This window comes from Rhinatrema bivittatum, chromosome 8 (assembly GCF_901001135.1).
Source record: "Rhinatrema bivittatum chromosome 8, aRhiBiv1.1, whole genome shotgun sequence".
Taxonomy (NCBI): domain Eukaryota; kingdom Metazoa; phylum Chordata; class Amphibia; order Gymnophiona; family Rhinatrematidae; genus Rhinatrema; species Rhinatrema bivittatum.
Window position 1 is genome coordinate 214,736,088 of NC_042622.1, and position 16,048 is coordinate 214,752,135.

Below are 16,048 nucleotides of genomic sequence, written 5' to 3' on the forward strand. Positions count from 1 at the left end.
CAGCAGAACACTTACCTGGCTAAGTTCCATTGAACATCCTGGCCCGCTGAATATCGACCTTTTGCTTACCCTGAGCAAGCAGTGTGATGGTTGCTGGGAGTCTCTCCAGGGTTAAAGCTCGCTGATGGAAGTCCATAGGAACTGAAACTGCGTTTTCTTTGCACAGGTTTCCATTGGCCAGTTCTGTGCCACCTTATCAAGGCACACCCTAGAGGAGTGGCAAACCCACCACTAAAACCTATATCCATGGACAACCCGATCAGCAGAGGCTCCAAAGGTTCCAGCTTGAACATCTACACAAGGAGACTCCTCCCTCTGAGCTCTGTCCTTATAGTATCATGGGGGCAGCGCTGCACACATCTAGAATGCGCCATGCAAATCATCATCATCATAATAATAATAATAATGTGTGAGACGCTTGTATTGTTCTATCTGACGTAAAGAATAGGAGTAATTCCCCTGCCAATCACCAGGAATAGCAAACCATAGCAGACATCTAGCTTCCACAGTGCATTTTTTGTTTTGGTTTTTTTTTGTTTTTTTTATTTAAGAAAAATTGGACACAATGGTAGGTAAATTCCAGTAGAGAAGTTTATACCTTTTAGAAAGACCATCCCTTCCCCCAATGTTTGTTCTCCACTTCTTAGCTGTATCAATATCGCAAGACATAATAAAACCTTTCAACGACACCCCCTTGTACATACACTGTCCCGCTATACTCTATAGTGCTTGTCCCCCTCAGGGGAGTTTCTGTCCATTTCTGACCTGTACCTGAGGCTTTACCTTGCTGACTTGGATAAGCTTCTCCTTGAATCCCTAACAAAAGCAAATCGCAGGAGACTCTGAAGGCTCCAGCAGGAAACGACGGTTTTTGTCACTGCGGTTAAGGCTCCTCTGAGGCACTTTGTGCTGGTGGTACCTCATCGGCTTGTTCTTTTACCTCCCAGCCTGCTCGCCCAGTCACTCAGTTAGGGTTTGTGACTTCGCATAGCGATATGAGACATTCACATATTAATGAAGCTGGCACCAAGTTTATGGCGGTAAATGACTGATGTGTATAACTGGATGAGTGTCTTCTAATGAGACATTACCGAGAGATGAGCGGGAAGCCTTCCAAGGTCCTTCCAACCAGTCAGGTTGTCAGATTCCCACACTGGACGGAAGGGAGCGGCTATAAAAGCTAAGGCGGGAGAGTTACCACCAGTCCTGCTTTCTGTTAGTCCCAGCTCATTGAATCAATAAGAAAAGCATCACAACATATCCCAGAATGCTACCTGGAAGACCAGGACTGACACAATTTGTAAAATGTGACTCAAGAGTTACAAATAGAATGAATATTTCTGTTGGTGGTCTGGTCCTGAGCAAGAGTCAGTTGATCTTAGTCCTTGCCGGGCTCTCATTCTCTTAAAATCACGGAGTACCATCAGAGAAGGATGCTTCTTTCAGACAATATCAGCTGCTCTTTCACTCACTCTCTGCCTTTCTCCTATGCCCCCTTTCCCGTCACTAGTGAGAAATCTGAGGTCCTTGTAGGGTAGCTTTACTCTCTTACACAAGGCCTGGAAATTTGCATGGAATCCCTTGGAGTTACCATGAGTAACACTACAATAAGCTATGTCAGTGCTGAGCTAACGAGGCCTGGAGTGAAGGGTAGATGAGGGGGTCTGGCACTGTACTCTAGAAGCAGAGGAAATATCAGCTTGGTGTTGTGTGAGTATAGTGTGCATATATTTAGTGTTGAGGAGAACTGTAATGCTTGTTTCAATTCCACAGCGTTTTGGTTCCTCCCATCACTATCTCGCTCATACAAAGCAAATTGTGAGAAGCAAAAAGTTAAGAAGAAAAGAGGCAGTCAGGAGCAGAGCATAGCCAGAAACAGCAGAAAAGAAGGAGTAGGGGAAACACTTCCCTTGATTTGACAGCAATATAAATCACTTGCAATGTCATTCACGTGTACATCTGATTATAAGCCAATGGGGATTCATGTGTTGGCTGGTTAGATAGATCACTTATATTGGCCCATTGGCAGTGCAAAGCCAAGCCGGTTACGGGAATGGAAGTGCTAATGGAAGTATGTCGGTAGCAAGCCATGTTTTAGGGTATTAAATCCCTTTCCTGGAGCTGTGCTGGAGCTAAGGCAGGACAACAGTGGGCTCATGAATGCAGGGCTCACACTGTTCCCCTTTGTGGCTACATGAAATCGTTCAATGTACAGCTGTAATTATTTGTGCACACATTTTTAGAAGCTCAAGCTTGTTCTGAGGCGTCAAGCACAGCATGAAGAAGAGGGAGCCAAAACAGCCATTCATCCCTCCCACAACACTCACAAAAGGGTTCTGGTGAATCAATGACAGCAGCAGCTTTAACTGTCCCTTGTAGTTTTAAACCCTTTACGCTTTCTAAAACACAGAGGAAAATGCAAGCATGCACTGTAAGCCCCTCTCTTGCTCTGTGCTATGTCCCATCTCAGTCCTGTAAGACTCCTGCTGTTATGTCCCCTCTTGTCTCTGCAGGAATCCTGCTGTTCTTTCCCTGTGCTGGTTTATATCCCATTTTAGCACTGTAAGCCACTTGCTGTTTTCTGGCTCTGCCTGTTGACTCGCCTGCTGTTCTCTCTCTGTGCTGGAATACACTGACCTGTCTTAGCATCTTATATTTTTACTTATTTATGTATACATATATATATATATATATATCTATAATTTCCCTTAAAAAACGGTGGGTGCTTATTTGAGCAGGGTTGTGCATCCTCAACCCTTGTGCAAAAGAAGAAAAATAAAAAATGACTCAGAGTTAATCTATAATACTCCGGCTAGTCTTTTCCATGTCAAAGCAGCCGTTCTGTCTGTCTCTCTGTTGGTGGGGCTTTAGATTTGCTTTTCAAGCAATTTCTTTGATTCGGCGGATGTAATTATGCATTTCCTCTGGGTCTTGCAGTCCCATGTCCTGACACACCCATTCAAGGTCCTCTTCATCTGCAATGGGGATGGAGTTGTATGCCAGCTCTTCTGAAGGCATCGTGGCAAATGTAGTGAATTTGACCCTCTTCCGTTTGGAGGTGGGTGAGTTGAGGGGGTCCTCGCTGTGCTCCCTGGTTGAGCCACCAGAGGACCCATCCCCGCGGCCATGGACCTGACTTTGCACGCTGGTCTGAGAGCTGCCGCTGCTGTGGTGGTCAGCGTGGCAGCATGTCTGAACACTCTCCAGTGGGTTGCCAGGGCTCTCGGGCTGAGGGGACAAGTCATTCTGGGCTCGTAGGGGCTGCCCATTGCCAAGAAAAACCCAGTGGTGTGAGTGGTCTGTGTTGGCCTGGCCTTCAGGTGGTATCCGCTTGTGTCTATACTTTAGCACAAAAACAATACAGTTAATCAGGAAAACTAGGATGGCCAGGCAGAAGACCCCCAAGAGAGCATACATGCCAATCTCGAGATCTGTCAGGCCCCGGGAAACCTGCACAAAGCCTGTGGGGATAGTGGGGAAATCATCTGTGGTTTGGATGATGTTTGGTAGACTGCTGTCTTCGTTGGGGTTCAGTCTAGACTCCACAGATGCCCTTGCTGTAGTGCTAGCTGTTCTGGTGACTTTATCTTCCTGCCCATCCACACCTGGCTTATTTGGCACATCACTAGCACTTGGATAGTCCACCATGAGCCCTTCCTCCTCCCCCCCTGCCTCCTCAGAGCCAAAGTGCACCTTGACACTAGCCATGGTGGTGAAGAGAACACTTTTCCGCTTTGTTTTCTGACAGGCCTCACAGATAATTAACTCTGCACGAAGGAGATTTCCAGAATCTTCCACATCAGATGCTACAACCAAGGGAAAGGCCCGGTCCTGTGTAACTGAGACAACCTTCTCATCGAGACTGCTCACCACAAGGTTGTAGTCTTTGGGGTCGTACAGCGAGAGGGGAGCAGTGGTGCCATCACTATAGGAAATCCATAGGTTCAGAAGAGCCTCCTGTACAAACAGAAAGAACAGAACAGATGGTGAACATGTTTGCTGTCATGCGCAATATATTTCACTCATGTAGACAACACCATATATATTCATGAAATTAATATTTCTATATAGCGACCTCATAAACGGCACTGAGACTGCACCATATTCTTTGTCAGAGCATTATGTTCTGTTTAACTGTGCCTAGCAGTTTATAATTCTAGGTCTTAGATGGTGAGGAACCCCCAACGTGTTCGCTAAAATTTATATTAAAGTTTTCTTATGCAAATAAAATATCTCAAAAAGAGGTTAAATCGAGTCAAAGCAAGAAACAGGTACTTATCTTGGGTCCACAGGCACCTCGGGAAGTGAATGGCTCTTGTTAAGATTCATAAGCCTGCCTGGTAACGAGGATTGTTTTAAAACTTTGACAGCCTATTCGGCACTCTTATCCTTATCGCTGCACCTCAGTGCTAACCCCTGAAGAAGAAAGATTCTTTCAAAACGCTGCACGTCGGGTGGTCTCATAAGAAGGAGTGAACGTCTTCTAAGTCTGTCATGGTATTTTGTATTTCTTAGACCAAACATAAATATCTGTTTCTTGATTTGACTTGATTTAACTTCTTTTTGATGCATTTTATTTGCATAAGAAAACTTTCAAAGAAATTTAGCAAACACGTTGAGGTTCCTGAGCATCTAAGACCTATGACAATAAACTGCTAGGCACAATTAAACAGGGCATAATGCACTGACAAACATAAGAACATAAGATATGCCATACTGGGTCAGACCAAGGGTCCATCAGGCCCAGTATCCTGTTTCCAACAGTGACCAATCCAAGTCACAAGTACCTGGCAAGCACCCAAACATTAGATAGATCACAAGCTACTATTGCTTATTGATTACAGTAATAGCAGTTTATGGATTTAACCTCTAGGAACTTATCCAAACCTTTTTTAAACCCAGTTACACTAACTGCTGTAACCACATCCTCTGGCAATGAATTCCAGGAGTTTAACTATGCGCTGAGAGAAAAAGAATTTTCTTCCATTTGTTTTAAATGAGCTACTTGGTGCAGTCTCAGTGCCATTTATATAGAAATATCATTCATTTCATGAATATGCATGGTATTGTCTACATAAGTGAAATAAAGGGGGTCATTTTCAAAGGAGTTACGCATGTAAATGTGACATACTATCGTAGCAATTTTCAAAAGCTATTTACTCGAGTAAAGTGCACTTACTTGAGTAAATCCTATGGACAATTCAATGGCATTTATTGTAGCAATTTTGAAAAGCCCACTTACTTGAGTAAAGTCTATTAACTCGAGCAAAAACCAGTTTTGCTCGAGTAAATGCTTTTTAAAATCTACCCCAAACTGCGCATGACTGATTGTCCTTTTTACTTCACAGAATATTTTTGTTGAACATTTTTGCTGAGCATTCATGCACTGGGCTCTAGCCCGGGTCTTCCTTCCATGGACAGTCAGGAACTGCAGTAGCTTAGAACATTAACTGAAACACCAGGCATGGCCTTGGCATTGGTTCTGCCAAGGACTGTGAATGTTACATTAGCAAATTCTCTTTGACTTTCTTGTGTGTCACTTCACCCAACCGAAATTAAGTAATTGTACAAATGAAAACATGAATCCCTATGGAATTGCACTTACTGGGGGTAAATGTGAATAGCCCACATTGTTGCTTTTGTACATCTGTACCTTGTAGCTAACTGCCAAACGAAAAGTACTTGGGTAGTTTGCCTTTGAAAACTGCCTACAAGGAATCTTTGCATTAGTTATTTAAACAGGTGACTAATTGGGAGTAAAACAGTATGTGTGCATTTGAAAATGCAAATGCATGTGCGCTATTTATTTCCCCAATGTAAGCACTCCTAATCCCATGAACACCTCTTTTTAATTCAGCGCACTATGAAAGCCAGTACATTCTTTTAGATGCTCTACGGGGAACCAATGTAACCCAGGGCGATCTAGCCTGGTAAATACCCTCTTTACCTGACTAGATCCCTTTAAAAATTATCCTCCCAATCGAAATGAAGGAACCCAGTGTGTAATTTTGGTTGACAGATGAATTGTTATCACACTGATAGTGTTCCACTGGTAGACAGAAAATATTCAGATTGCCTGAATGCAAAGCTCACTGGGATCCCATTTGAAAAAGAGAGGATACATATATAGATATGTAGATACATACATTAGTGTTAATAAAAATACTGCTCTTCCCCACGCATACTCAAAGAAGTATGGAATATATTTAATTGTTATACCATGGCCTGGATATCATTACGACCCTGACTGGCCAGCAGAGGGGTTCACTAACATTTCTTATGTACACTGGGTAGATATCGAGAAGCCAGCATGGCTACGCTGCTCAACATCTGTGTACAAATGGGAATTAGCTGGATAAGTATTATGTGGCCAAGTCTAGACGTGCTCAATAGCAAGCCTAGACTTAGCTGCATAACTTATGTGGCTAAGTCTCAATATTGCTACTTAGCCGGATAGGTTATCTGGCTAAGTAACGCCGCCCCCGATCCACCCACTAACCACCCACCTTTTATCCAGCTAACCAGACAGCTGGCTATCTAGCACCCGCTAAACTTGAGCGGATATTCAGCGGCCGCTAAATAGCCGGTTAAGTCCTATTTATCCGGCTATCCTAAGACTGAATATCAGCTCTGTGCCCTGTGCTAAGCACGACTTGCCATGTTCACTATTGCTGCCTTTGTAACTCCTGCTTGTTTCCCCCACCATCCTGCTTCAGCAGTTACATATACTCCCAGCTAAGTCAAATGCTAACAGTCCTAGGGCAATTCAGATAAATATTACTCCCCAGTAGCTCCTCTGCTCTTTCAGAACCAATCTGTGTGAGGAAATGCAGGACTGAAGACCTTTGCCCCAACTCCAGACCCTCTCTTCTCACTCCCATGGAGCTGCATAAAAGTTACTCAGTATATCCAAGTGCAAGCACTGATGCCTTCTCCTGCCCATTGGACAGCTCATATATTTTGACCAGCTTTCACGTGCCTTATAAATTTAACCCTACTATATTTTAAGCAGCTCAATCAAATCCTTATCCTTTATTCCCATTCCTTCGCCTATTTTTACCCAACCCCTTTTCACCCTCTCCCTCTTTTCCCCTGTTATCCCTTTCTTTTCATTTTTCCCCTTCCCTATTTCTCTCATTCATTTTTCCTACCATTCCTCACTGCCTCCTCCCCTCTGCCCTTTGCCTCCTTCTTTCTCTCTCTTCTTTCCTCTTACCTGCTTGGGGGTCTTCAAGGTGTGCTGTGCTGTTGTCTTAGCAATAATGGTGTGGCTGTTCCCGGGGCTTGGGTGGAGGGAGAGAGACAAACCAGACACCACCTGTGCTTTCAGGTCCGTGATGCTGACCTTCTCATCTGCTACCGTGATGGGGGTATCACCAAGCACCATATCCATGAGTGGCGACACTACCTACAGGAGGAAAGGGGGGATTGCAGAAGAGACAAGGAATGAGGGAGGAATATCAAGAAAGTGGCAGAGAGAAAAGAGGGAGAGCCAAATCAATTCCACTTCAAGCCTTGATATTACAATAAGGTGCCAGTTTTCTCTTTTATGCTGACATTTTTGGTGAAAAGTGCCGGATTTATGCTCTGGACACTGCCAACAATGGGAGTGCAAACTCTTCTAACACTGCCTCATCAATAATAATCAACCTTGCACAGGAGAGACCATTCCTATAGGTGAGGAGGTTAATTCAGTCTGGGGCCAATGTCATAAAACCTGCGCAAAACTTTAGTGCCGATTTTTTTTTTTTATAGGGCATGCGTTAAAAACACACAGCCTCACTTGATGCAGTAAACTAATGGTATTCAAATTAAACCGACACTAAAAATCTGCAGCAATCCCGTGATAAAGCCAGCAATAAAAATCTGTGCTAATTTGAAAAATGCTGCAGTGTTCCCTTTTGGTTGAAAGAAGTGACCTAGGCAGACCTGTGGTGCGACTGGAGGTGCATAGATATCCACCTGTTTTCTTGGACACTCCTCCTTTCAGGGAAGTACAAGGCAGCTGGGTGGTATTAGGTGAGATCTGGACTAGGAGTTGGAGGGTTTGTAGGTGTGTAGGGAGATATCTCCTGTTTACCACTTATGCACCAATTATGAATTATAATAGCTATGTACAGGCCCAGATACTGTCACACACAGCAAGAGAAGGAGCTTTGCCTAGGTGAACTTTAAAACATTGTCGCTGTGGAAAATGAAGAGGCCTTGTCCTGAAACACTGAAGGATACCTGATCAGATGTGACTGTTTGTCAGTTCCCGTGCAAATATAAAGCAGACAGAGAGGAAATGACTTAAGATCCTAAGCAAGTGTAAGGGACAGCAAGGAAGCAGAGGTTAGAAAGACCCTCAACCTTGGGTGGCAGCCTGATAAGGAGAAACAAAATCACTGATAAACAGCCTGGCATACAGATGTGGCAGTTCTCCTCCCGAAGGAATGGGAGGGGGAAAAAAGGACCTGCAATGCAGCAAAAGACCCTCCACCACCATGAGGTTATGCATGAGCTTATGCATATTTATCAGCTGGGAAGTATAAGACAGAGGGGCAAGGAAGAGAAGGAAAGAAGAACGGACCCCGTGGGTGAGAGCAGCTCTGAGAGGAGGAGGAGGTGGAACGGACCACCTGGGAAAGCGACCCTGAAACCAAATGAAGGCAAGCAACAGACCCCCCCTCCCCCCGGAGGAGGGGGAGGCACAAAACCTTAACGCAAATCCGGGGGGGAAACCCAGAGAACAAGAACCTGTGCTGAGGTGTCCCTGGAAGGAAAAGGGAGGCAAACCAGCCCTCCCTGCTATCAAAAAGGGAGAAGACTAGGTGTGGCCAGGTGATCGGAGAGAGGAGACCCTGGCTCAGGTGCAGAGAATGACACAGAGTCATAGACGAGGAAGGGGGAGAATCAGCCCATATAGCTGGCAAGCACCAGAGCCAGAAGCTAACCTCCTTTCTGCACTACCTGCCCACTCTGCCAGCACCAAGCCCAGGAAGCAAGCCTCTCCCCTGCCCACATTCCCCAGCTCCCCAGCCGGAACCTGCCTTAGAGGTGAACAGAGGTATTGCCTGAAGTTGGACCCAGGATGAGTAAGTTAGCCCTGAGTGATTATATCATAAGCAGCATAAGGTTTATGGCACATTATGTTACCAATTACAAAAAACAATAGCTCAATTCCTCAAATTAATCCAAAATCACAAGCAAAAAAAACTTGAGGAAAAACTGCAAACTAGCAGAATATATAGATTCATAAATTTTTGTTCCACACAAAATTCCAACACCAATAGGGGGTGGTATCAGAAAAGTTAGTGCTCCAGTCTCATGGGCTCTTGCCCTTACAGGGCTACAACCCCTCTCTTGTATTAGCACTGTCCAATCACGTCATGGGTGGTATTATGTTACCACCCATGATTCAGAATTTTCTTTAGGGAAAATTGGTGCTTAGTGGCCAGGATGTTAGAGATAGGAATTGTTGTTATTTTCTAAATGCTATGTCCTACCAAATCTGATAAATAAAAGTCTGTTTCTGAGGAGAATACACATTGATTTTCCCTGACCTAGGATCGCAAGTAAGGTGGGAGGGCAACTGGCAGTGACTTGTAGCACCAAGGTAATACACACTGAGGGTAAACTATACAATAGGTTCTCTCTACCTATATAGTCACATCCACATAAGAGAACACACAAACTTACTCACACCTTAATCATGCAAATATATTTCTTTATTTGTGAGACCACATAATAAAACAATCCTATCTAGACAATAAATACTATCTAGCTCATACATACCATCACACCCAAACCATTCAATCTCACACACTAAAATAACACACAATGTATTGCACAATATCCACATATAACTAAATACAATTTGGATCTTACTGGAGCTACAATATCCTTGATCTCCCCATAACAAATCGATATATATATAGAAGCACTCTCTAATGCGTTGGAAACTCCTCAAAACATACTCCCACACTGAGTTCTTCCAAATTTCAGTATCCACATATAGAATCGGTACCGTCCAATGGACTCATCCGACAAGGAATCCTTGTTTCACCCGTACACACCGGGCTTCATCAGGGAAAAATCTCGCCAATGCTATACTTGTCTCCAATTCTACATAAAGGAAAAAACAACAGTAAAAGAATCCTAAAGAAGACACATATACACTTCCTAACACATTATAATTCAAGATATACCTTACTTCACTATCCTGCTTTCACACTACTGGATCGTTTAAACATCGGTCTCCAATGTAACATCAAAGCTTCAAAAAGTGTCACTATAGTAAAGATTGCTTCAAATCCAATATTTCATATCATTGTTTCCGGTCGCAGTGTGGTTCCTGCTCTATTTGTTGTCATGTATTGACTATACAGAAGTTTGTACATGCTAATTTGAAACGTCCCTATATTCTCCCAGATTTATTTACTTGTGACACTGCGGGGGTGATATATACAATTCTTTGTCCTTGTTTGTTGATTTACATTGGGCAAACTTCAAGGCCAGTGAGGTTGCGTATTATCAAACATAAAAGCAGGATTAGAATGTGTAAAGAGAATGCCCCTTTAGTTAAACATTGGATGGATGCAAAGCATGAGATAGAGCAATTATGGTTTTTTGTGGTTAAAAGAATCAAATTGGAGTGGGGTGGAGATTTATCTTCCATTCTGAGACGGGTGGAACAAAGATTTATTTATGAATGGCATACCAGTTCCCCTCATGGGCTTAATGGCCCGATAGAGTGGATGGCATTTTTATGATTGTAGTTGGCAGTTCACGTTTATAAGGATTTTTATAAACAGTGAATGGAGACAGTGCAATTAGAGCCCTTAGCGGGTCATGTTCCTGATAAACTTGTTTTCAGGGACAGATTGATGTGACGGATTTTTAATAGCTGGATTTATTTATTAGTTCCAAGTACATGGGGTGATTTGGCAACGATTAATTGTTTAAGTGTTTATTCTTTGGTGATATAAGAGTGGGGAGCGTTGACATGTTTGAGTCATCATTTTCAGCGTGATTTCGTCAGTTCCGGTTTTGACGTGAGTATAGGGCCAGTCGGGCGTTTGTTCAGGTAAGCATGCTCTTTAGTGAATTTTATTAAACGTTATCTTTTTTGGTTGTAGTTTCTGCGACCGGAAACAATGATATGAAATATTGGATTTGAAGCAATCTTTACTATATTGACACTTTTTGAAGCTTTGATGTTACATTGGAGACCGGTGTTTAAACGATCCAGTAGTGTGAAAGCAGGATAGTGAAGTAAGGTATATCTTGAATTATAATGTGTTAGGGAGTATATATGTGTCTTCTTTAGGATTCTTTTACTGTTGTTTTTTCCTTTATGTAGAATTGGAGACAAGTATAGCATTGGCGAGATTTTTCCCTGATGAAGCCTGGTGTGTACGGGTGAAACAAGGATTCCTTGTCGGATGAGTCCATTGGATGGTACCGATAGTCGACCTTGGAGAACAGGATGGCTTGGAGAACAGTTCTGAAGTCATGGTGGTATAATAGAGGTTTGAGTTTTTTGAGCACCTGTAATTTATAGAAGCACTCCTTGGTAGTATGGTTTATGAACTTCTTTAAGCTCAGATGACTGTCAATAATGACTCTGAGGTCTCTATTATGGGAGATTTGGATGTTAGCGCGCGACTATTGTTGGTGTGACTGTCTTCTGGAGTGATAAGCAGGAGTTCTGTCTTGGCAGTATTAAGCACCAAGTTAAGACCTGTAAGGTGACGGTTGATCATTTGCAAGTGAGAATCCCATAGCTTGACTGCTGAATCCAAGGAGCCAGTTATCTAAGGATAATGCATAAGCGATGGCAAGTAAAATGTAAGACATTGATAAGACAGGCTAAGAGAGAATTTGAAAAGAAGTTGGCAGTAGAGGCAAAAACTCAAAGAAAAAACTTTTAAAAATATATTTGAAGCAGAAAGCCTGTGAGGGAGTCAGTTGGACCGTTAGATGATCGAGGTGTTAAAGGAGCACTTAGAGAAGATAAGGCCATCGCGGAAAGATTAAATGATTTTTTTGCTTCGGTATTTACTGAAGAGGATGTTGGGGAGGTGGTACCCGTACCGGAGAAGGTTTTCATGGGTAATGATTCAGATGGACTAAACCAAATCACGGTGAACCTAGAAGATGCGGTAGGCCTGACTGACAAACTGAAGAGTAGTAAATCACCTAGACTGGACGGTATACACCCCAGGTTTCTGAAGGAACTAAAAAATGAAATTTCAGACCTAGTAGTAAACACTTGTAACCTATCACTAAAATCATCTATTGTACCTGAAGACTGGAGGATAGCTAATGTAACCCCAATATTTAAAAAGGGTTCCAGGGGCGATCCGTGAAACTAAAGACTGATTAGCTTGACTTCAGTGCCAGGAAAAATAGTGGAAAGTGTTCTAAGTATCAAAATCATAGAAACATATAGAAAGACATGGTTTAATGGAACAAAGTCAGCATGGCTTTACCCAAGGCAAGTCTTGCCTCACAAATCTGCTTCACTTTTTTGAAGGAGTTAATAAACATGTGGATGAAGGTGAACCAATACTTGGATTTTCAGAAGACGTTTGACAAAGTTCCTTGTGAGAGGTTTTTAGGAAAAGTAAAAAGTCATGGGATAAGTGGCGATGTCCTTTCGTGGATTACAAACTGGCTAAAAGACAGGAAACAGAGAGTAGGATTAAATGGGCAATTTTCTCAGTGGAAGGGAGTGGGCAGTGGAGTGCCTCAGGGATCTGTATTGGGACCCTTACATTTCAATATATTTATAAATGATCTGGAAAGAAATACGACGAGTGAGGTAATCAAATTTGCAGAAGATACAAAATTGTTCAGAGTAGTTAAATCACAAGCAAACTGTGATAAATTGCAGGAAGACCTTGTGAGACTGGAAAATTTGGCATCGAAATGGCAGATGAAATTTAATGTGATTAAGTGCAAGGTGATGCATATAGGGAAAAATAATCCATGCTATAGTTACACAATGTTAGATTCCATATTAGGTGCTACCACCCAAGAAAGAGATCTAGGAATCATAGTGGATAACACATTGAAATTGTTTGCTTTGTTGACTGCAGCAGTCAACAAAGCAAACAGAATGTTGGGAATTATTAGAAAGGGAATGGTGAATAAAACAGAAAATGTCATAATGCCTCTGTATCGCTCCATAGTGAGACCGCACCTTGAATACTGTGTACAATTCTGGTCGCCGCATTTCAAAAAAGATATAATTGCGATGGAGAAGATAGAGAGAAGGGCGACCAAAATTATAAGGGGAATGGAACAGTTCCCCTCTGAGGAAAGACTAAAGAGGTTAGGACTTTTCAGCTTGGAGAAGAGTCGGCTGAGGGGGGATATGATAGAGGTGTTTAAAATCATGAGAGATCTAGAACAGGTAGATGTGAATCGGTTATTTACTCTTTCGGATAATAGAAAGACTAGGGGGCACTCCATGAAGTTAGCATGTGGCACATTTAAAACTAATTGGAGAAAGTTCTTTTTCACTCAACGCACAATTAAACTCTGGAATTTGTTGCCAGAGGATGTGGTTAGTGCAGTTAGTATAGCTGTGTTTAAAAAAGGATTGGATAAGTTCTTGGTGAAGTCCATTACCTGCTATTAATTACGTTGACTTAGAAATAGCCACTGCTATTACTAGCAACAGTAATATGGAATAGACTTAGTTTTGGGTAGTTGCCAGATTCTTATGGCCTGGATTGGCCACTGTTGGAAACAGGATGCTGGGCTTGATGGACCCTTGGTCTGACCCAGTATGGCATGTTCTTATGTTCTTATAACATCAACACATCTTCAGTCATAATAAATCCCCCACCAGGCCGCGCTTTGGGTTGATCCACCACCGACCAGCTGTATCACCAACAATCTAATTCGGCTTCCAAAGTGGCCCACCTCTTTTTGGACTTCCACCTTCTCGGTGGTCTTCCACCTTCTCGGTCCCTTCCAGCCATGACCCAGCAGGGAAATACCTCTGACATGGCTGGCGAACCCACCATCATGCCAAATCTGGGGTTTTAGAATATCCTCCATCCTCTCCCCCCCCCCTTCCCGTTTCCCAAAATAGTTATTCGCCTAACAATGTCCATAGATCATACAAAAGTCAATCTGGGCTCGGGTTACCCATCAACTGTAACAAACCAACCCAATGGAAAATCTTCAATTAGAACCCAAGACAGAACCACCAACTGGATGGGAGGCAGTATAAAAGAAAAACCAAGTGAAACTGGCCCAAGTTTGAAAATATAATAGGTGGGGGAGGGGCAGTGAAGGCATCCCTACATACATCCCCAAAATCTTCACGGGAAGTGATCCATGTGCTGGCCAGCCAATCAGAGACAGAGGTGCCTCTGGCTTGATTCAAAAAAACAGCACGTGGACATAAAATACCTATACAGGAAGTTTATCCCATAATGCCTACCAGCTAAATTTACATATGCTCCCATGATCCCAGGCAACAGGTAAGATGGGGTTTTATTTGAAAAAAATCCCCACGGTGATAATGAGGGAGGGGGCCAGGACCTCTACTGTGTTACCCTCAACAGGCAGAGGTCTTAGCCTGCCTTCTAATTATCTGACTAAATGGCTTTTCAATATTGACCTCGTTGATTTTAACCATCTTCTTAATAAATACAATTCCCAATGCCTCTTTTGCCCTGTGCATTTTATTTTCACAAGATTGCAAGCTCTTCTGAGAAGGGACTGTCTCTTATGTCTTTTTGCACAGCGCTCTTTGCAATGAGTAACATTATAGAAGTGATAAGTAGGAGTAGTAAGCAACTTAGCTGTATCCTTGGCACACTGGAATAGCCAGAGAAACTGCTATTAGGAAAGTCAAATCCTAACAGCATTCCCTATAAAAAGCTGAGTTGGGGGAACTACACTGAACATTTTTTAATCTTATGAATGGCTCATCAGCTGCCAGCTGCCCTGTACATGAAATTATCACACAAGAAGAAGTTTATTTACAGTAAAGTGTTACTTTCCTTGCAACACAAAATCCTCTGTAATGTACACAACTTGTATCTGTGCAAACACTAGCAGGATCCTGAAGTGCGTCTTCCTACTGTTTGGAAAAGAAGCCCTCCCAAGCCGAAAGCAGAAAACTTCTACGCCAGATAGAATTTTGCCTCCTTCAAGACAAACTAGCGCGTCTTACCCCAAACAGAGAGCATTGTCGTCCAACCTATCTCTTAAACCAGAGTTTTGTTTACATCAAACAACAACAAAAATCTGTCTTTGGCCAACTATGGTTTTTCTTCCATTCAAACTGTTCGCTGAGCCATAAAATAAAACAATATAGCCATAGAAATCATAAACATTAAAAAAAAAAAAAAAGTCAGAAACTAATCCCTTCTCTTCCTATTCATGAAAAAATTAGTGATCAACTATTTTCAGCCACCACATCCTCTAACAGATTCAAACTGATGATCTGGATCCCTGCACCAATCCCTTGAGTCATGCAGCCTAGAGGCGAAAGATCGAGCACCTGTGCTAATCCCTGGCCTGTAACTGAAGGGTTTTGCATCCCTGGGCACGGTCCTTGAATCCAGTGCTATAAGCTAAAGATTCCAGATTCCTGTGCCCATCAACAGAGCCATTTTGTGTTCAATCATTGCTGCTCTTTCTGGGGCAGGCCAAGGACAATGCAAGACTAAACAAGAAAGAGCAGCCCTGTGAGAGATGATCCGTTGCCTTATCTGGAAATGATGGAATACCAAATTATATTCTTTGTGCATGTTTAGACTAAAACAGATACAAGGCTCTAGCAAAAGTGATGTCTCATTCAAATAATTTGAGCTGCCCACTGAAATACACTGAAAGGAAACAAGACTTCAGGAAACACTCACTGCATTGGAAAACTCATAACAGGGTTCCACTCTAGCGTGCAATGAGCGCATAGTACTCACTGGAGTTACTGGAGTGAAACTGTACATCATGCCTTTGACTACTACTACTTAACCTATCTATAGCGCTACATGACGTACACAGCATTTTAAAAACAACACATTTAAAAAAGGCAGCC

At 42.7% G+C, this 16,048-nt stretch overlaps 1 protein-coding gene across 1 annotated transcript in view; it reads right to left on the minus strand.

The window, feature by feature from the left end:
• Nucleotides 1–219: 219 nt before the first annotated feature.
• The window catches only part of TMEM132E (transmembrane protein 132E), a 1,436,548-nt gene continuing 1,420,719 nt past the window's right edge, over nucleotides 220–16,048 (minus strand). Inside the window, exons 8-9 of the mRNA XM_029613101.1 lie at nucleotides 7,217–7,408; nucleotides 220–3,957 (exon numbers count right to left, since the gene is read on the minus strand). Coding sequence (XP_029468961.1) covers nucleotides 2,881–3,957; nucleotides 7,217–7,408 — 1,269 coding nt within the window. The 3' untranslated portion in view covers nucleotides 220–2,880. The remainder of the gene's footprint in view (nucleotides 3,958–7,216; nucleotides 7,409–16,048) is intronic.